The sequence below is a fragment of the Protopterus annectens genome, chromosome 7.part0 (genome assembly GCF_019279795.1).
Source record: "Protopterus annectens isolate FY-2018-M chromosome 7.part0, PAN1.0, whole genome shotgun sequence".
Classification (NCBI taxonomy): Eukaryota; Metazoa; Chordata; order Ceratodontiformes; family Protopteridae; genus Protopterus; species Protopterus annectens.
The window spans coordinates 394,242,122-394,263,122 of record NC_056739.1 but is presented as its reverse complement, the minus strand read 5'-3'; the positions used below and the strand labels follow the sequence as shown (position 1 = coordinate 394,263,122).

The window sequence follows — 21,001 nt, the reverse complement described above, 5'->3', positions numbered from 1 at the left end:
AGTGGCCTCCATCCCTCATTTTGTCTGATTACCACTTAAAGATGGGGATCGGGGTCTTCCAAGTAGACCCTGGAGCATGAGGCAATGCACCATCTGGTCCATTTAGGCTCTGGGACTGGGGTCTTCCACCTAGTCTTTATATAAAGATGGAAAGATGGTGCCAGTCAGTGCAATTTTAGGCCAGTGATGTACAGATACAGTTGGAGGAAGGACATCAGATGATGCCCTGTGGAAAGGTAAACCTCTAGAAATTGGGCATGTATGGGCAACCTGCATGCAGGATATCTCAAATGTTTATGGAGTGCAACAGTGAATTTACTGAAATGTCTACATTTATGGTAAGTGCTGAACACAACTGTATTGTACCTTTAGTTACTCTGTGTATTATCTCAAGTTGTACAATGCTTAGTTTTAGGCATGTCAATACCTTTAATAAGAAACACATTAACAAATAGCTATGATCTTTCTGGGTTATATATTTTTTTCCATTTATTTTTGCCCTCCATTAGGCTGTATTTTTAGGGTAGCAGTTAACAGTTTGTAGATTTTGGATTCCTACAGTTAAGGGTCATTAAGCTCCAAAGGGTACAATTTTAGGTAGAAAGTTAAGTAGTCACTGTCTGAAATCAAGCTTGAGCCTAATAACCTGGATATTACAGTGATGTTCTTCATGTTTCAGAGAAAAAAAAACTGACATTAGAAATTACTCAAAGGAGTCTGTTACCAAACTGCTTTATCTCTAAAGTACTGCAGAATTAAGTACCACTTTCCCTGAATCCACATGCAGTTCAGCCCTGTTGCCCTTGCTTTTTATAATACTGCATGTAAGAATTGCACTTGGATTTGATGCAGAATACAATCTTCATAAACAAAATAATACTGAACTATGTACCCTTCATTTCAAAATACCCACTTTTGACTAAGCACAACAGCCCATGTCAGTGTTAAAGATGAAGGCATCGCGGTATACACACAGAGGTTTGTATGTGGCTGTTTGATTCCCTGATTCAGCAAGCGCCCTTACATAGTTGTGCACAGTTCTCCAACACAAAGAAGAGCAGCACAGCAAAGGGCTGGCTCTTATTTAATTTCTCCAAGTCTTTTGGGTTTCTAATACCATGGCGAGAATGGATCCCATTCCTAAGTCAAAGTATGATTAAAGTTCACAAAATTAGTATTGTTTCAGTCTTTGATGTTAGCCAGAAGTGCTGTTTGCAGCACCTGTAATGTGCCCAGTAGAGACTCCTCCTGCAATTTGTATGGAGTTGCATGTTTTGGCAACACATCTAAATATGACTGTAGATTCTTTTTTATAAGACCTGTTGCACCTACTACTATCAGAACTGTCTAGGTATCTTTCTTCCACATTGCTCGTTTCTGCTTGAGAATCCTGATATTTTATGACTTTGTGCCTCTCTGTATGAAAGAAACTGTAGTCACTGGGTGTAGTGATTTTAATGATCAATGCTACTTTTGTCTTCTTTTTATGGACCACTATATCTGGTTTTCTTGCATGTATCTTTGGAACTGTTGGTGATGGGTGATCCCATGTGATGTAGACTTTTTCATTTTCTATGATGCTGTGCGGCTCATGTTTCCAGTGTTTTTCAACTACTTCAGTATCATGTTTACACAATCCCCAGTGCAACAGTCTTGCCACATTGTTATACCTTTCAGTATACAGGCCTTCTGCCATTAGTATATCAGAACCAGCAACAAGGTCTGCGACTGTTTCCACTTCTGTTTTACAAAACCTATGTTTATCTGTTTCTTTTACATGTTCAATGGACATTGTAAACCAACATGTGCATAGCCCACTGTCTTGGTCTGCCAATATATTAACCTTTCATATTTTAGTTTGAATTCCCCTCTCCTTAACCATTCCTGCTTTCGATCCTGATCAATATGAGGTTCTTCCAGAAGTTTTCTATACTTGCAATTATATTTATGCATTTTCCACATTTCTTGCCTTCTTATCTGGTCCTTCACCTTATATTGTTTCTTTTGTTTTTTTGGCACATTCAGTTGCAGCCTGATTTTTATCTACTTCTGGTTTGATTTCCATTCGTGCTTGATGTCAATGTGCTTTTGCTAGACTAAGCAGAGAAGTCATCTTAGATTTATTCTCATCATGTTTCAAAACTTTCACTACATTTGGGTCCTGTGAGTTCAGCAGATACGTGTGCAGTCCCACAATTTCAGATCTATACATGTAATGAATTTCAAGGAGGCCTATACCTCTGTCAGAAATGAGAATATATCATCTAGGTATGCGCTGATTTTTAAAAATCATTTGGTGAGCATGAAGCATCCTTCTTGTTTTCCTATCTAACCTAGCCAACACGTTTTGGAGCTAATCAGTCACTCCAAAATTGCAAGTTAGAAAAGGAAGAGCAAATTGGTTTATAGCTTGAGTTGTGCTCCTAAATGTCAATGTTGTTTTCAGGATTAATTTAAATCTTCAAAAATATTCCTTACTAAATTTTATTCACATTTGTTCATGTTTTATTGTTGATCCTTCATCAGTTCCCAAATATTTATACACCCCCTCTTGCTCAAGTTCTTTTATATCACATTCTTGTCCCAAACTGATGTTTCCTTAATGCTGCAGTTTTTCTGCTTTAAAGGTTGCTTTTGCACACTTTTCAAAACCAAATGACATTCTTATATCACTTGTGCTTTCAGTTCCTCATCTGATGAGCTATACAGTTTCAAATCATCGACAAAGACAAGATGAGAAGTCTTCACACTGTGTTTCCTAGGAGCCAAGTTATATCCATGGCCTAATCTGTTAAGTGAAGAGCTTAATGGGTTAAGGGCAAGATAGAATAACAGAAGTGACAGGGAGAGTCACCCTCGAATATCCTCTTTTGGATTTTTATCCCTGGAATAATAATTTGTTTTTTATAATGGCTTATTTGCAAAGTTGTCTGCCACTGTTTCATGGTCACTGTAATGTAGTTGATCAGTGCAGGGTGTATCTTACACATTATTAAGCACTCTTTTATCCATAAATGTGGAATACTATTTTTTGTAGTCAATCCATGCCATACTTAGATTCTTCCCCTTTTTACAATTCTCCATTATGACATTATTTAGCAACAGATGATACTTTGTTCCATATGACTTTCTTTTGTTGCCTTTTTGTTCTATGGCCATGATTGAGTTTTCTTCTAAATGACTATAAACTCTGTCGGCATCAATTCCAGTGTATAGTTTATACGTACTTGGAAGGCAAGTTTTTGGTCTATAATTTTTAGGGTAGCTTGCAGGTCCACTCTTAAGTAGGAGCATTGTTTTTCTTGTTCGCCAAGTTGGTGTCTGTTCAGGTTGTGCGTATAAGTAGTTCTTACTCATGGCTAAATCCTCATGCAAAGATGTTAATACATTTAACCAGAAGTTAGGTACTGCATCTGGGCCTGGGGTTTTCCAATTAGAGGCTTTTCTTAACTTTGTTTCAATCTCTCTGGCCGTTACTTCATCTCATTTCATATCCTGTACATGTGAACTTCCTATTCTTTCTTTTACTTTTTCTATCCATTTAGCATCTTTGTTATGTTCCACAGGATCTTCATAAATACTTCTCCAAAATATATCTATTTCTTCTTTTCTAGGTGATCTTTCAATTCCTTTTACCTTTTTTCCCAATTCCTTATAAAATATTTTGGGGTCATCGATAAACTGCTTATTTCTTTTCCTTTTCCTTTACATTTATCTGTGTATCTTCTCCGTTTTTCTGCTTGTGCTGATATTTTTAGTTTATTATTTGAGATAGTGCATGACATATCCTGATCCGTTATAATGGGTCTGTATCACCAAACTGAAAAGTCATGTAATCGAATGGCATTTCACATCAAACTGCCATTCATCGAGTGAGATCGCAATATACAGTGAAGATCAGAAAATTTGCTATTTCCTCACTGTAGTGTGATCTCGGAGTTGGTGTATATAATTGGGGGGGGTGTGGGGGGCTGAGTGACTTTGATTAGCACCATTTTCGATGTTAATGCCATTCGATTACATGACTTTTTGATTTAGCAATATAGACACATAATATTGTGCATTGCTTTTATCATGTCTATCTTTCTGGGCATTTTTGTTGGTCTGTTCTGTCTTCTGTACTCTTCTAACAGTGACTCTTCTTGTCTTAATTGCTTTATATTTTCTCTATTGGATACTTCCATGATGGTATCCAGTTTCTCCCCTTCCTTTCTCTTACTACCCTGTGTTCTTGTGGTAGAAATTTATCTGTTACTAATTTAGCTACACAGTAATATATTCTGTTTACTTCTGTTATATCACATGGATCTCTATGAACAGTCCTAATTACTGTGTTCATTTGTTTTATCAAACTATTGACCTTTTGGGTATTATTGACCTTCTTCAGTGTATTTCTTTCATTGATCTTAATATGCCTATCTGTCTCTATTAAATCAAGCAGTTCTTCTCTTAGCTCATTTTCTTTTAAACTGAGGGCACATTTTTTGTTCTCTGTTTTCTGTGGGCATTCTGTCGAAAGTTCTATACCATCTTCCTGTGGCACATTCTCTTCAATTTCATCCTGTGTCATCCATTGCTGTGTCATATGGGAATTCACTGGCCTATCACTCCTCCACATTAATTGCTCCAGAGTTGCCTGTGGCCATGTTGAATGTTAATGAGGTATTTTTTGGGGGAAAGGCATATGCTAAGTTGTCATATACTCTCTTCCCAGAACAACCATCAGGAAGGCATCTACATGGCTGAGTGATTCAAAAAAGTACTCATCAGTGTAGATCAACATGGCCATCCCCACTACATTGTAAAAGTGAAAATGGCTAAAAGGCTGCATTGAACTGACAAACACAAATGTGGTGGGGAGAAACACTAGACGCCAGGGTTTACTTTTAAAGTGCCACAGTTGCACTAACAATAAAATGGGGATTGCAGGGGGAGGGGTGCAGAAGACCACCACAGATTAATCTGTAAGATGCCGTACTGACATAAATATTACTATGGGGTAGGAGGAATGCACGAAACGTGAGGGAATTTTAAGTGCCAAGATGGAACCAATATTACTATGGAGATCAGGATGGGGGTAAAGGGAACCACCATTCACCAGGGAAAAATTTAAATGCTGTAATGACACAGACATAAAAAGGGGTATTTGAAGGTGCGAGGATACACTGGACACTGGGAATGATTCTCTAAAGAGGCATACCAGCACTGACATCATAACAGCGATTGGATGGTGGAGAATAAACTACACACCAGGGCCTATTACGTATATGCTGTTGTTGTTGTTGTTGTTGTTGTGTCTTTTGGCTTTTCCCGGCTAGGGTCGCCACAGCGGAACTCCGGTCCGCTCATCATTGGCAGTCGATTTTTACGTGTCGAGTTGCCGGCCTTGACGCACAACTTTCAACGAAGGTATGCCCATTCACGCATGTCTCCACACAGAAGACACTCTAGCTGAGAATCAAACAGGACAACTTCTTACTGTGAGGTGACAACGCTACCACAGCACCACCACCGCAGTGGTGCTGCAGTAGCATTGTCGCCTCACAGTAAGACGCTGTCCTGCTGTAATGGCACTAAAGTATTGCAGTGGTGGGTGTGACAATGGGGGGGTAGGGATAGGTACATGAATTGAGATGTGTGTCTGTGAAAGAGTGACTGGGGGTGTGCCACTCCCTAGACTGGCAAAAGGATACTACCACAAAGTGCAGATCAACGATGATCTGCACATCACTGTCGTAAGTGAGATTCAAGAAACATGCAAATTAGCTGAGGAGATCTTATCTCATCGTAGCTAGTGTGTTTCTGAATTGCAAATTTTCACACAGGTTGAAGGGTCTTTCTAGCATGAGCAGTATAGCTCATGCTAGGAACTGATGAATTCTTAGGAAAATTTTAACTGCAGTAAAAGTTGGTACAGGTGGCGGTTACTGATTTTATTTAATTCATTCTGTCCTGAGCATTTGACTCTTCAGTATTTACCAAGCTGAGGAGCCAGGAGTAAATCTAACCATATCTTCTACACCATAATGTATTAACTTATAATTTATTTCTTAGTAAAATGTGGTATATTGCTATAAAAATGCAACACAGAGAAAGCTACAAATATGTAATTTCTGTCTTTCCATCCAGCGCTTTTTAAAATACTGCCATAAATAAAAATGTCAGTGTGTCTCATTATCAGCTTTTAGTTTGTTTCTAAAGCTTGAATTTTAAGTGATTTTTTTTAAATTTCTGCTTTATTGCTATATGTGTATTTTAATATGTTCCAACCTTGTGAAGAAACACAAGATTAAAACTTTAAAGGAGAACTGCACCAAAAAACTGAAAAGAAAAACATCTTTTTCAGCCAGTCTTGAACTTTTCTGCATTGCTAATGCCTGTATAGTAAAGTAAATGTTTACTATTATTTTCTAATTTGTTATTCCCCAAAATGGTTTGAAGGAGGCTGCCATAGCTAGCATTATTTTGTTTTACAGTCAATGCCTTTGCTTTAGTGATGTCATATTAGAGGGACAGAAAGAAATCCTTATGATGAGGGATCATTTACTGTAGTTTTCTCTCTCATCAGCTGACAACATTGCTGCGACTGCTTACTTCTCACCGTCAGCATCGATCTACAGTTTTAGCGACTGTGCTTCCTTTGGTTTTCATTAATGCTCATCTCCGTTGCAGTATTTTAAGGAAAGTTTGAATGACAGGCTTGAAAATGCAGCCAAGTTAATTGTTCTTTTCAAAGTAACAGCAGTAGTTCAATGTTCAAGTGTGAGAAATCTAACCCCTGTGATTTACTGGTATTACTTAGGCTGAGATGGTTTGTGTTTCTTTCTCAGTTTTAAGTATAAGGAAAGAGTTAGATGAACATATTTGCTTGCTTTCTTTCTGGCACTGAGTTTTATTAAAGGGAAAGACATTTGCATCTGAAATCTAAGTTTGAAAGCCCTGCCATTGTTCCAACTCTAGGTTACACTGTTTATCTGAGGTGTGATGCCAGCAATCAATAACTAATAAGGCACATTTAAATGTCATTGTTTTATTAATGACTGTGTAGTTGGGATAAGTGACGTAACCTAATTACTCTGACACTCTCAGTAGCTGTAGTGATGTTAACAGGCGAGACAAATGCAGGAAAGAAAGGCAAACAATTATTAAACAATGTTTTTCTCTACGTGAAGTATTTAGTGTTGGATTAAAGGGAAAAAAAACTTGACCTTTAGGTGGAGTTCTCCTTTAATGTTGTAGTGTGCACACAAGTTTCTGTAGAGAAAAAAAGAAAAAAGGTGACTATAGCAAATGCCAGTATCTCAACTTAATGGAAGACAGTACAGGGTTAGGACTGTCAAATTATGTCATACAGTGTCTGCGGGAGCTATAAAAACAGGATCAGCTGGAAAAGTAATGGAGAAGAAAATGAAAGTAAAAAGCTGAAGGATGTGCCGACGGATACTGTCCATTTTATATTTTTGTTTCATTTGCACAATAAAAAACATTTTTTTTTCTTTGCAGATTTCTACGCCAGACAAAGTCCTGATTCCCGAACGCTACATTGAGCTGGAACCAGACACTCCACTTAGCCCAGAAGAAATAGAAGAAAAGCAGAAAAAAGTAGAACGCATAAAGACTCTCATTGCCAAATCCAGGTAGATCATCACAACTTTGCTCACAGTTTTTACAGATTTGATAAATTAGGTTGCTTAAATGTTTAATTATTAAAGAAATAACCTTGAGTGCCTATTCAGACATACATGTCTAAGGTAAAAGTAGGAAGAAGGAATCAGTAGTCAGCTTAGGAAAGAAATTACTGAACCATGCAGGGATCTTTTCCTGCCTTGGGCATGAAGGCTCTTACCTAGAAATAAATCATTCTGCTTTTAGTCCTCATGGGTGACGGTTACCTGAGGGTTTACTGCATTCAGCCTTCTTGGTGGCTGAAGGGTCAGAGTCCAGATGTGTGAAAGCAGCTAACAGACTGTTAACTAAAGGAAGTTCCCATTTTGTCTCCCAACTCCTGGACTTGCATCACTTCCTCATTAAGAAGGTAAGAGTGCTAACGGAGCTCCAGTAGTGATGGAAGGAAAAACGATAATAATGGCAGATTTGTGGTAGTAAGGGGCTACTGGCAGGGAGTGAGGATTACGTGGCATGTATTCATATTCCACCTAAAACTGCTGTAAATGATCTTAAAACATTTGGGAGAAATAATCATCTTTCAGCCGGGAATATTTCTTATAGGTGGGAACTGGAATTTGATTTGGAACAATGAGGGTGTATCTAGGGGAGTCTGGAAGGGAAAATATAACAAAAGAGAGTATGTTTCTGAATAAAGTTATGAAAATGTTTGGCATAGAAGACTTGATTTCACTAGTAGGAACTTGGACAGAATTTATATATTATTCTACTAGGTGCAAAAACTGGGCAAGACTACACCCCCCCCCCACCACCACCTTAGTAATGGGCGCTAACCTTAATCCTATTGCTGTCCCTTCCCCCAACCCTAACCCTACATCTTAACATCATTAAAACCTTCCTGTAACACTGCCACTACAAAAACAGACTCAGAGACACAAACATTCACAAAAACACACAAACAACACCACATTTATCCCCTAACCTAAGCCTTACCCTGAAATACACAAACTCACACACAACACCCATCTTTCACCCATCCCCCGACCCTTACCCTCATTCACAGGTATGCACACACATACATAGAAACTGTCACCCCCAACCCCATTTACATGTATCGACATTGCATACCATTGACATATTCAGTGTTCAGCCACCCATACCATCAACATTAAATCACACCCCTGTGTGTGTTGGACAAACATATGTTCAGTTGAATGCAGGGGAACTATATATGTGTGTGTGTGTGTGTGTGTGTGTGTGTGTGTGTGTGTGTGTGTGTGTGTGTACCTTAATCAGTGCTGAGTACAGGTAGGATGCTTTTATCCACGCACCTGAGCTGAGGTTTCCTGTAAGGTTAAAGATTTTATCCTTCAGAGGAAAGTGCTTCATTGCTGTATGTGCTGTGAAGGGACACTTGTTGACCATGTTAACAGAGGTGTAAATATTTCCTAGAACATCTGCCAACTAACCTCTCGTGTTTTGAAGACCTTCAGAACTTTCCAACATACAGTCCTTCAAGACATGTTGTGAGGTCTGACAACCACCTGATCCTCATATTCTCTTGTTCTGTGTCTTTTAAAGGAACTCCATTAATTTAAAGTGTGAGTTGACGCACAGGGGTATAGCTGTGCCCCATGTGCCTGGTCAGCCCATCAACTTAAACAAGTCTTTAAGGGAAAACTGAGACTGATAAAAATACTGCCAGTGTTTAAAATGCACTTGTATTGTTTTGGATAACTAACTCAGTCCCCATGGTGAAAACTGATCAGGCGATCTATCCTAGCCCAATTTGATAAACAATTGTGCTTAGTGACAGGAGGTGCAAATGTGAGAAGGCCTTTGCACATTTTCTCCAGTCAGGAATATTGAAGCTCGACATTTTTGTTGGAGCAGTTCTCTTAGCTTAACTTATTTTTTTTCCTTTTGTCATCCCATAAAAGTTCTCTAACAAACTTTTTCCTTGAGCCATGAATGCCCTGGGGACATAGGAATATGTCTGAAAACATAAAACAAGAGAGAAGCCACAAACAGTTAAATTGCTGAATTACAACCCATAAGAGAGACTCTCCATAGGAGTAGCTAGCTATTCTTCTGCCTGGTGTCATTCCTCAATTTGGCTTCCTCCTGAAAAGCTCTTCTGTCTTAAAAAAAAAAAAAAGCTGTTCTTTTGATTTAAACTATACCAAACTTCTTGCTAAATTTGTACCAAGAAGTTGCTACAGTTTTACAGAGTGCTAAAACACTCAAGTTATAAAAGAAAAAAAAGCTTCTTTCTTTTTAAACTGTAGGACACTCCTTGTTATAGTTTCACACACGGAGCACCAACTGCTTCATTTCTAGCCACAATACCAGCATTCATGTCTGAATTCACTGAAGACTGATTGGGATCTGCTGATTGTGCCTCCCTAGCACTTTGTGCCAGGGATGTCTGCACCCTTTGCCCTACTGTAGCTACACCACTGAGACCATCATCCTCTGCCAGAATGCACATCTCTCCACCTCTTAGTGCCAAAAATGTTGGCAAAGCCTAAAATAATGGAGGGGGGGGGGTTGCAAAGGTCCAAAAATAAGGACACATTTTAAATGTTGCTCTTATACACTTAAAAAGTTGCTAGAATAGCAGGATTTGTTAGCATGTATTTTCTTAAACATATGAAGTCTGAAACTGAAATGTTATGTAATTATTTACTGACTTCAATCCTTTGTAATTTGCCAGAAAACCACAACTTTTATGAGGAGCAGACCAAAAATATGAGCCACAAATCTGGACATCCTGCAAAAATCTGGACAGTTGAGAGGTATGTGGGAATGGACCCACACAAAATCTTTATCCCTGTAACTGTCTCGGACATCTGAATGGATCATAATCCTTAGCCAACATAGGTGACCTTTGGCCCACATATGATGATAACAAGACCTTGTGACATAAAGCCCAACACTGCCCAGCTAGTTTGAACTCCATTTTGGGGGAATTTACTCAAGAGTCCTGAGCAGCCCAAACTACTTCAGTATAGCTTGGACAACTACGATATCATTTCATGGGTCCTGGGTTAGAATCATGCAGTCATCTGCAGATAGTAGAGCTTTGAACCTTTCTTCAAGTAAAGACCATCCTGACCTCTTGGGTATGGTGTTACACAATCTCTTTTATCAGTTCAACTGCTAATAAGAATAGTGTAGGAGAAAGGTGACATTCCTTGCCAGTGCCTTTTTTTATGTAAAAGGTTTTGATAACATTCTGTTTATGAGGACATGGGTCTTGGAGGTCTGGTAACGTGCCTAAACTGTGTGCCAGTAACCTGCTTAAAAGCCCATATCACACAACTGACAACAGTATGGTACTGAAAACTTTTTCTAAATCAACATGTATAACCAATGCTGACTTCTTGGTGTTCAAGCCTCGTATATATACTTAGAGGGTACTAAGATAGTCCATGCTGCTGCATCCCTCTACAAATCCAATTTGTATTCCAGAAATTAGTAGAGACATTATAGCTTCATTGGAAAGAAATTTGGCATACAGCATCACATCCATATTGCTCATGGAGATGAGTCTATAGCTGGAGACTAGTGTGGCATCTGCTCGATAGTTCACTGGTTGTGAATCACTTTCCTAGGATTAATAATATAAATTTTAAGCCTGTGCAAAAATTTGATTGTAATACTCAAGGGGTAATTTATGCCTTACAGTGTCCTTGTAAGTTGTTTTATATTCGGGAAAGCCAGAGGGCTTTTAAAGTTGGATTCCAGGAACATGTTAAAGTATGTCTTGAAAGTCCTCTGGCTGTCCACTTTAAAGATTTTCATAATAGTGATGCTTCTCTGTTAAAAGGTTGTGTTTTAGAAGAAATTATTTTGTATATGGGTGAAGGGGGGAGTCTTAAAGAGATGTTGTTATGTAAAGAAACCATTTATATATTAAAATATAATACTTTGGACCCGAAAGGGTTAAACAGAGATTGTTATTGGAAGTATGTAATTAATTAATGAGGGTTAATTGTTTTATTGTGTAACTATTTAATGTGTTCTTTTTTGAATATTTTTTTTGTACTCCAGTGAGGGCAATTTTGCCGAGGTGCTAGAGTGAAATAATTCCTTGACTTTTTATCTGTGGCTGTTGTTTTTACTAGTATAATATCTTTCCCTGTCATGTAGAGGACAGTTAGTGTTGATGTGAGTGATGATTTATTCATTGACTTAGAAGACTGACATTTTCTAAACAGTTGAGCTAGCCATGGGCTTATTATCCCTGTCAGACTTTTACATATTGCACCACAGATAGACAATCCAGGAGTCTTCCAATTCTGGGCAGTGGTGATGGCCCACTAGACCTCCTGGTCAGCTATGGGGGACTCTAATGCCATATTTTTGTCTTTCTCCAGTTTGGATAAGCCCATCTTCTGTAGAAGGAATATAAGTCACTGCTGGTAGTGTTAGATGTTGGGGGAAGCACAATACAACATATAATAAACTTCTCAGAAATTTTGTTGATACCGTCATATGAGGTGGCCAGTGTGCCACAGGGTGAAGTCTTCACTGCAGGAATGGTGACCACTGTCTTCCTTTTGTCTTGTAAACTAACAGTTTGCCTGGAATATTCCTTTTGGCTCAGGACCAGGATGCAGCTCATTCCAGGGGTAGTTGCACCTCTTAATTCATGACTAATCTCTAGCGTGAGGGATTCCCACCAAACTTGTAACTGACATGCATTTATGTTGGGGTTTTGGAAGATATACTCCAAGACAATGTGTACAATGTCACCTCGTCTTTTGTTATCAGTGGGTCCATTCCCCATTCCCTTTTAGTAGTGGTAACAGGCATTGGGAGCAAATGCATGGTCACAGCTTCATGATAGGTACTGGGTACTGGTATGACAATCATCTACTTGGTGGATCTAACCAAAGAATTTTTGATTTTCCTTCAGAAGCATTGATTTTCCATTAGAAGCATTGGACATAAAGGCAGTGTCTGTAGTATTTAGTAGGTGCCCATTGTCTACAGGCCTCCATAATAACTCTCCATGCCTTAGTGTCCCCCTCCCCTCTAGGGTCAGACCTGTTACTAATAGAGCTGGATGAGACATTAAAGTCCCCTGCAAGCATGACTCTCTCTCACGTATCTACAATTAACTACAGCCCACAAAATAATCTACCAACCTGAATCCTGCCCTTCCTTGTCCTCTATAATGAGCCTATACCATCCTAATCACCAACTCGGGTCTGAAAACAAAACGGTACTGTCAGTCAATGTCAAAAGATTTTAATACTCTTAACATATACTGGAAGAATCACGCAGCAAAAAGGTAGGCCAAAAAAGAGTTTATTTTACATGCATGGAGACCTGCCACAAAGTACTTGGTATGTCAGCAGTCTAATTTCTGTACACTTTACATGGGTTTTTATACCCTCTTCTACACATACACAGCAGCTGGTTACTAGACAAGGAATTTCAATCAAGGCTATAAATTCACCCACTGGAGCCTTAGATGGTCAAAAGTCAGACACAAGATAAGTTGGTGCCTACATCAAGGCAACATCTATGCACTCCTCCTTGGTCAGAGGTCAGTCCCAAGATAGGCCTGTGCCTGGACCAAGGTAACATCTGTGCATTCCTTTCTGGTCAGCAAATTCCTTACAAGAAAAACAACTCATTTTAGCTTATTTCTTTGCACGCAATGCAGTTTCACATTTTAACCCTTCCTATACAGGATACAAAGATGTTGAACATAAAGATTCTTACTACAGTCAACAAACCCAAGCTCTCTGCTGGCCAAATGTTGTACTCTCATACTGTCTCTAAGTTATGGAATAATCTTCCTACTTCACTCAGAACTATCAGCAATCCGGCCACCTTCAAAAAATCGCTCAAATCACATCTCTGCTCTCACTGGCTATGCTCCTGCACCCCAACCACTTACCTTAACAACTAACTCCTCTCTCTGGAATCTCAATTTCAACTTTTACACTACAAACTGTTCCTCTCCTTTGCTCTTCCTTACATACTCCTTTCTGTCTCCATAGCATATATCTTTCTCCTCTAGCCTTTCTATCGCCTCCTTTTCCACTCTATAGCACTTCCCCACTGCTAAGTATACTGCAGATACATATACCAACTGTACCATTATTCTACTCTTTGTAAACAGTATTACTGCTGTTGCTATTCATTTTATTACTTGTTTGAATGTAAAAATAATGTCAACATGCCTAGTTCTATGCATAAATATTTCACTTTGTTATGTAATAATGTGGAGCTTTTCTCCCTGGGCCTTCACTGAAAATGGGCTCTTTCTAGGCCCAGTGGGCTTTCCCGGTTAACAAATGCAATAAATAAAAAATAAATAAATAAATAAATGATACCTCCTGGTGTTTCTAAATAAAAAATAATAAGACAAGAAGGCTCTAAATTGCCTACCTGCACAGTTTTTCTGAAATTTTCTTTATCAGTTTCAGCTCAGTGAGGCTTGGACACGTAGTACTACAACACACTCAGATGTGTGATTAAGACTTATTATGATATCCCCTTCCCAAAAGGATCTGTGGATTCTGAATTACTTTTTCCCTACCTTACACACTTGCACACAAGACATCAGTATTCTGCTTCAGCTATTCCTTGATTAGCATTTTGTTCTGAGGTGAGGTTAACCCTCTACCTTCGGTGTAAGACTTGAAACAGTACAGTGGCAGAACCAAAGAAGAGCAAAAAATCAAATATGTAATGCAATGATCAACACAGCTGCCATCACAGGTCCACTGAAAAAATGCTATTGTTCAGTGTGTCCTCATACTGTCTCGCATCAAGACTCCTACCAACTCACACAAGACAGAGGAACAGTTAAAACATTGATGCACGGGAGTCCTACACACGTGTTGCAATTGACAGTGCATTAGATCCTGCAGCACACAACAGGATCAGAAATAAGCCAGACATGACAATCAGTAAGTTAGCAGCAAGGACAAAGGAAGTAAAAAGGCATTCCCATCTCAGCAGATCATTTACAATCTTTATGTCTGTTTGGTGTGTACATTGCCTGGTCTACGTGGGGGCCTCTCACCTTGCATAATGTTGTCCATCACTCTCTTTTCACTACAGATGTATGAAACAGATTCTATGGTTGCTCTTCATTGCTTGTCCCCTCCAGCACACACTTGTGCTCTGGTGTACCCCTTCATTTGCCAAACTCTGATACTTGTTGGTGATGACCACTTTCATACATAAAAACTCTAATGTTTGTTGGTTATGACCACCATCCTAAGAAATGTCATCACCCACACAGTCAGCAGTAAGTGCGGGTTATTCCACACTGAGGGTATTGCTGCAAGTTTCTCTGGCCTAGTAATTTTTTTAGACCTGCCTGATAGTGAAACATTCTGCTTTGCTGGCTCCTCCCTGTACGTTATTCTTAGCCCCAGTATTGTTGTTCTCTCCAACATTTATATGGGTCTGGGTGAATTTTATGGTATGCCCCTGTGAATTAAAATTCTTAGTATGGTTGTCCCATCTAATATGCAGGATGGATGATTATAAGAAGGTAGTAAGAACTGCCAGTCTTATAGCACACCTGCTGGACTGTGGAGAAACCTTTTTAAGCCTTTACTGTTTCAAGGGAGTAGTCTGTGGCTGCCCAGGGGTCTGGACACCTTATTAGATGGTAATTCCCAGACTTCCTCAGTAGGCAGTAGGGGGTCCAGACAGCTTATTAGATGGTAATTCCCAAACTTCCTCAGTAGGCAGTATGGGTCCGGATACCTTATTAGATGATAATTCCCAGACTTCTTCAGTATGTAGTAGGGGTATGGTGACCTTAGTAGGTAGTAGAGGAGGTCAGACTCTGTCATAGCAGGAGGTAAGCAGCTGTTGCAGAGTATTATCTGTCACCTTAGATCACAGAACCAGAGCTGCAGAAGTTTGCTGCTTATGCCATGATGCCAAGCTGTGCACTTCCCCCTCCAAGTGTAAGAACTTGATGTCAAGAAAACAAACAGCTGCTAAAAAGTTCACAGAAGGAGAATTCCAACAATAGATTGAAAATATTCTGCTCAAGTATGATTTTTCATTGATTTCTTATATCACAGGCACAGGACAAGTGGTGCTGGACTTCCAGTTTATAATCTGTTACCAGCATGTACCCACTTAGGCATTTCCGTTGTTAGGGTTTCTGCACAATATTAATTAGAAGTCTGCCACCTAAAATGTACAGGTCTTTATTTAAGATTTGTGTATGCATCAAAAATGGGAGTAGATCAACTGAGCAAATGCTATTAAAATGTCTAAATTGCATTTCCACAATTCAGAAAACAGTTGTATGGAAAAGTCTTCCCACATTTCTATGTTAGGGGCTGTATTTCTTAAATAAAGTACTCCAAAGCTGCTGCATCTCAAGGTAAAGCAGATTTCCTCCACAGTAATTTAATTTAGTGTAAATATACTTCATCCAGCTTTGCACTGCTACAGTTTTGCTATACAACTGACATACACTGATCAGTGATGAAATGTCATGTTAAGTAAAACAGTTATTGAGGGTGGTGCCAGTACTACATACTCTTATGACAGTGGTGTCTTCAGCTTGTCTGGAACTATTAATTTATGACGAGACTAGAAGAAGCTTTATTTACTGGGTTGTTATACCACACAAGCCCTTGCATATTAACACCTTTTTTCTCTCCTTCTAGCATGCAAAATGTGATTGTTCCAACTGAAGGAGTTGAAGATATCCCTGTTGACACAGAGGCCCAACTGCAAGAACAAGAGAAAAGAATTGAGATATCATGTGCACTGGCTGCAGAAGCATCTCGACGGAGCAGACTGCTCTCAGGTAAGAAAGGGATCTGAGATGTGCTAAAACATAGTTAAATATTAGGCTAACTGCCCAGAAGGACCATTTTAAGCTTAGCTATTTAGCCCAAGGTAGGAATCAAACCCTTTACCTTGTGTTTATGAAGTGAAGACCTTAACCATTATGCCAACACCCTCACAACTGTACATTTTGTACTGTCCTGAAGCACCAATTCACAGAAAGCAGCAGTTTGTGAAGCCTGTTACCAAGTCATCTTTCACCTTTCAAGTTGCTACAGTCTGCACAGTGACTGTCCAAACACTGTCTTTGTTCTGGCAATGCATTTCCACTGTACCAGAGGGACACAATTGTGTCTGAAATGGGGAGTTCCCCCAGCTGACAGTATCAAGGTACTCTGGGTGATTCTCACTACTGAGCTCAGGGCACAGAATGGGGCAGCAGCTTATAGTACTGCAAACAGGGAGGGGCTGTATATGTGAAGGGTAAAGACTGTCTGAGCACTCTTATGTTACCCCCACTCTATGTGGTGTGTGGAAACACAACACGAGAGGTATTCTATGCAGCATTCTATACAGCCACTTAAAAAGATTCAAGCAATTACTTTCAGCATGTTAGTCTTCTTCGCCACCACTAAACATCAGAGTTACTTATAAAATATTATTCACGTCTTTGAAAAAAAAAATTAAAGTAAAAAGGGGGAGGTGAATTCTGCATCTTTGACCCACAAAGCAACTGGAAAAGTGGGAGTCTTAACCCATTACACCAAATTAGTGTAGTAGGATTTTATTTTTGTTTGCTTTTTTTTAATAATAAGTATGAAACTGTAATGTCTGGCATTACTGAATGATTTTAAAAGTTTGTGAGTTATAAAGGACAGGGCAGCTGTAAGAGGCAACAGTAAGAATTGTGTGTAAAATCATGCATAGCTGAGAGGGATGAGGGCATGAGACAAAGCTAGGAGGGCCATTAGATAACACCAGATATTTTTTTTTAAAGTATTACTAGGACTTGTATAAAAAGTTAAGAGTAACAGGTCTACCATTTATGAACAATAAGAAAATGAAACTCAGATGTTTGGTATTATTAATTGTCTGTAATCAACACACAAAAAAGTGGATACAGCAAGGACATTGTCAACTCAGGGATAGGTAAGAGGTATTCCGGTAAGTGTGTGTGCATGTGTGTATTTAAATGCATGAATATGTGTGGGAAAGTTGATGGGGAGTTGATTGTGTCAATGCAATGTCTGGGCTGCCAGTATCGACAACCACAGAAAAGTGCTGATTTGGACATTGGTAGATGATGACAAATCACAGATATGAACATCAGCTAATAATTATTAATAAATATGACTATGTTTTCCAATTGCAGCCAACATTTCTCTGAATCACATTTTTCCACATCATGGAAACAGTCCCTTTTGGCCTCGGCTATTACTGCCAGTGGTGGGGTTCTTTCTGAACCCCTGGGAGTGTTCTTAAGTTAGTTACTGATCAGAGATATAAAACCTGTGCCCAATAACTAATAAATAGATTTTTTTTTTTTAGTTAAATAGTTCACTGGACACAGATGCCTTCTTATGAGTAATGCTGAAGCACTGGAATGCTTAAGTCTGTTGGTCAGCATCACACAGATTACAGGCATACCGCTTAACATGTTTCCACAAGAATTCTCGACAAAGCCAAAGATAATGTGGGGGGCAAATGCCCCCAAACCAGGGACTGTATGAAAATATTCACTTAAAAATTAGTAGATCAACAGGCTTTGCATCCACATGCAGTTTCTGAAAAATAAAAACTCTGAAACTCTAAATGTCTAGCATTACTGCTCAACTGTAATCCTCAGTAATTTGTCAGAAAATCTAAAATTTTACAAAGGTAGGGCAAAATCAGGGGCATTCTGTTCGTCAAGGATAGTTAAGAAGTACGATTATAAGTAGAAAATAAAGGAAACCTAGGCCTACAGCGAAATGAACATCATCATCATCATCATCCGCTGTTACTCTTAGTCCTTTATGCTGCACTACTGATGTATGTTATTGTACTGAGACACATTGTCTTTGGTACCTTTCTTCTCCCTACCCACACACAGTAGCCCCCCCCACAAGCAGTACAGTGCCGCATTACTTGGCTGTTTCTCCCTGGTTACCACAAACACTGTTCAAGCCTGTCAGTGCACTTACTATTTTCTTCTTTACTTCTAGTGTGATTGCAGATATTTGAATTTAAATTAAAAGTTTTACTTCAAATTTTATAGCACAAACACTGACAGGCATTTGATAAGCAATGCCATACAGTCTTGAAATGAAAACAAACTTAGCATTAACAGTAAACTTCTCTGCCCTTGAAATTCACAGTCATTGAAACCCACATTCAAAGAAAATGCATATGGCCAGTTCCAGATAATGTTTACCTTTGGGCTGTTTTCAAAGCATAGGCCACTTGCACACATTTTTATGACCATGCATTCATGCATGTATGCTTTGATTTACCTTCCTGATTGTATTAAATTGTATTCCTTGTATAACACAGCACCGCTTGTTAGAGTGTGTTTTAAAATTTGTAGTTTTGATTATTTTTCTAGTAAGTAATGAAACAAAATGTATGAACCAATAATGACAAAACTGCCCATTTAGGAACATTTCAAACATAAAAGGCCAAATCAGTGTCGGTCAGTATGCAAAATCTCTGTAGAAGCAAATGTCATCTGAATAATTTCATATTAAAGAGAACTGTAACTAATGAAGAGATTGCTGCTAGCAAACAATTTTATATTTCAGAGACTCGTATTCAAATTCAGTGCCTGCTGCCCTTGAAGAATAAATTACCTAGGTTACATTTTAAAAGGAAAATTGTAAGCTGGCAATATTGCAATAGGGAATGAATGGCAAACAGACAACAGGTTCATAGTTACTAGGCATTTCATCCAAAGGAGGGCACATTCAGGACTGCAGTACCCCCCTTAAAGTATTAGCAATCCATCTGCATTTTGTGACTGTAGAACCCATAGCCTTTTGTATAAAAAATTAGCATGCTACCTGTTATGCTATTAATACTGCATTCAAATTCTATAGCAGAAACAGTGATGGCCATTTGCTAATCAAAAGAGTTGCACATTGAAAGCAGACTTGACATGAGCAACAATAAACTTTTCTTCTCTTGAAACTCACAATTCCTTGAAAATACACTGAAGATGACAAGCTCAGTTCATTGAAAATGCACTCACAATTCCTTAAAATTACACTGTTCACAATTCCATGAAAATACACTGAAGATCACAGTTCCTTGAAAATGCATTTAGAGTGCTCTGGTAGTTGGTGTAGAGGATTCAACCTCTTGTCTCCTATAACTAAGGAACAAGGTTTGAGCCTAAGCAAATTAACTAACCTGTCATCCCTTGTTGTTGTGTCTTTCGGCTTTTCCTGGTTAGGGGTCGCCACAGCGGAACTCCGGTCCGCTAATGACTGGTAGTTGATTGTTACGTGCCGAGTTACCAGCCCTGACGCACAACCTTCAACGAAGGTACGCCCATTTCATGCATGTCTCTATGCAGAAGACGCTCTAGCTGAGAATTGAACCGGACAGCGTCTTACTGTGAGACGACAATGCTACTGTAGCACCACCACCGCGGGTAACCTGTCATCCCTTACTTGGACATTTTACACTTACACACCCACCCACCCTAATCCTGAAGTAGCAGAAAGGAATGTTTATATTTAAATTCTGCATGCGGACAATGCATTAAAGCAGAAGCCACAGCAGGAGCACTCATAGACACAAAGGCCATTTAGTGAAACAGCATGAGGTGGAGGTGTGTGTTTGTGTCTATGCATGCACAGATGCAAAGGTCAAATGGTGTTTGTTCTCTCGTAGAATGAACACCCTTAAAGACGAAATGCTTTATTTCATTAAAAAGTTAATGCTGTGGCAGCCTCCCAGCCAAAGGGAACCCCCTTCCATCCAGTGGGGCCTAGGCAACTGCCTAGACTGCCTAGTTCTGGATCCAGCTCTGGAACTCTGGAAGTGAGCCTGGTATACTAAAGTATCAGAGAGGGTAGGCATTACAAGTACCTCATGGTGCACCCTGTAACAAGATTACAAGCTATGTGGGCGAGAGCTTTTCTGCTTACTTGGGTGGGACATTTATTTCTTCTAAGATGTCTGATATGAAAAGGAAAGTCCTACCTACCAAAGTGTGTAAATTCAGGGGTTGCATTCACCTTTTGTAGAAAATGAAATGTTTAGTTTATAATGTTTAAGATGGTACAACTTCAAAGAAAGCATTTAGTGAAAATAACCATTCTTGTCATATGGGTACTCTTCCTTTGGGAAGTCCACAGCACTGATATTATAGCATGTAGCATAACTTAAGTAACCGGTTGTGTGAGTAGAAGCAAGGTGTCCATTGCTGGAAGCATGCAGCCAGGATGAACCATGTTTCTTAAAACAGAAGTTGGGTAATGACGAAAACCTCCATTCTAAAGAAGCGTCTCTCTCTCTCTCTCTCTCACACACACACACTGTATGTCAGACTAAACTTAAAAAACTTCATGGATATTCTAAGGTTTTATATTAAGGTATC

The 21,001-nt window shown here is 39.1% G+C and overlaps 1 protein-coding gene across 19 annotated transcripts in view; it reads left to right on the top strand.

The window, feature by feature from the left end:
* PLEKHA6 (pleckstrin homology domain containing A6) overlaps positions 1–21,001 on the top strand; it is a 1,822,600-nt gene that overhangs the window by 1,777,911 nt on the left and 23,688 nt on the right. For all 19 annotated transcript variants that reach the window (XM_044076969.1, XM_044076965.1, XM_044076964.1 and 16 more), the window contains 2 exons: positions 7,504–7,637; positions 16,296–16,438. In XM_044076969.1, the coding sequence (XP_043932904.1) occupies positions 7,504–7,637; positions 16,296–16,438 (277 nt within the window). The remainder of the gene's footprint in view (positions 1–7,503; positions 7,638–16,295; positions 16,439–21,001) is intronic.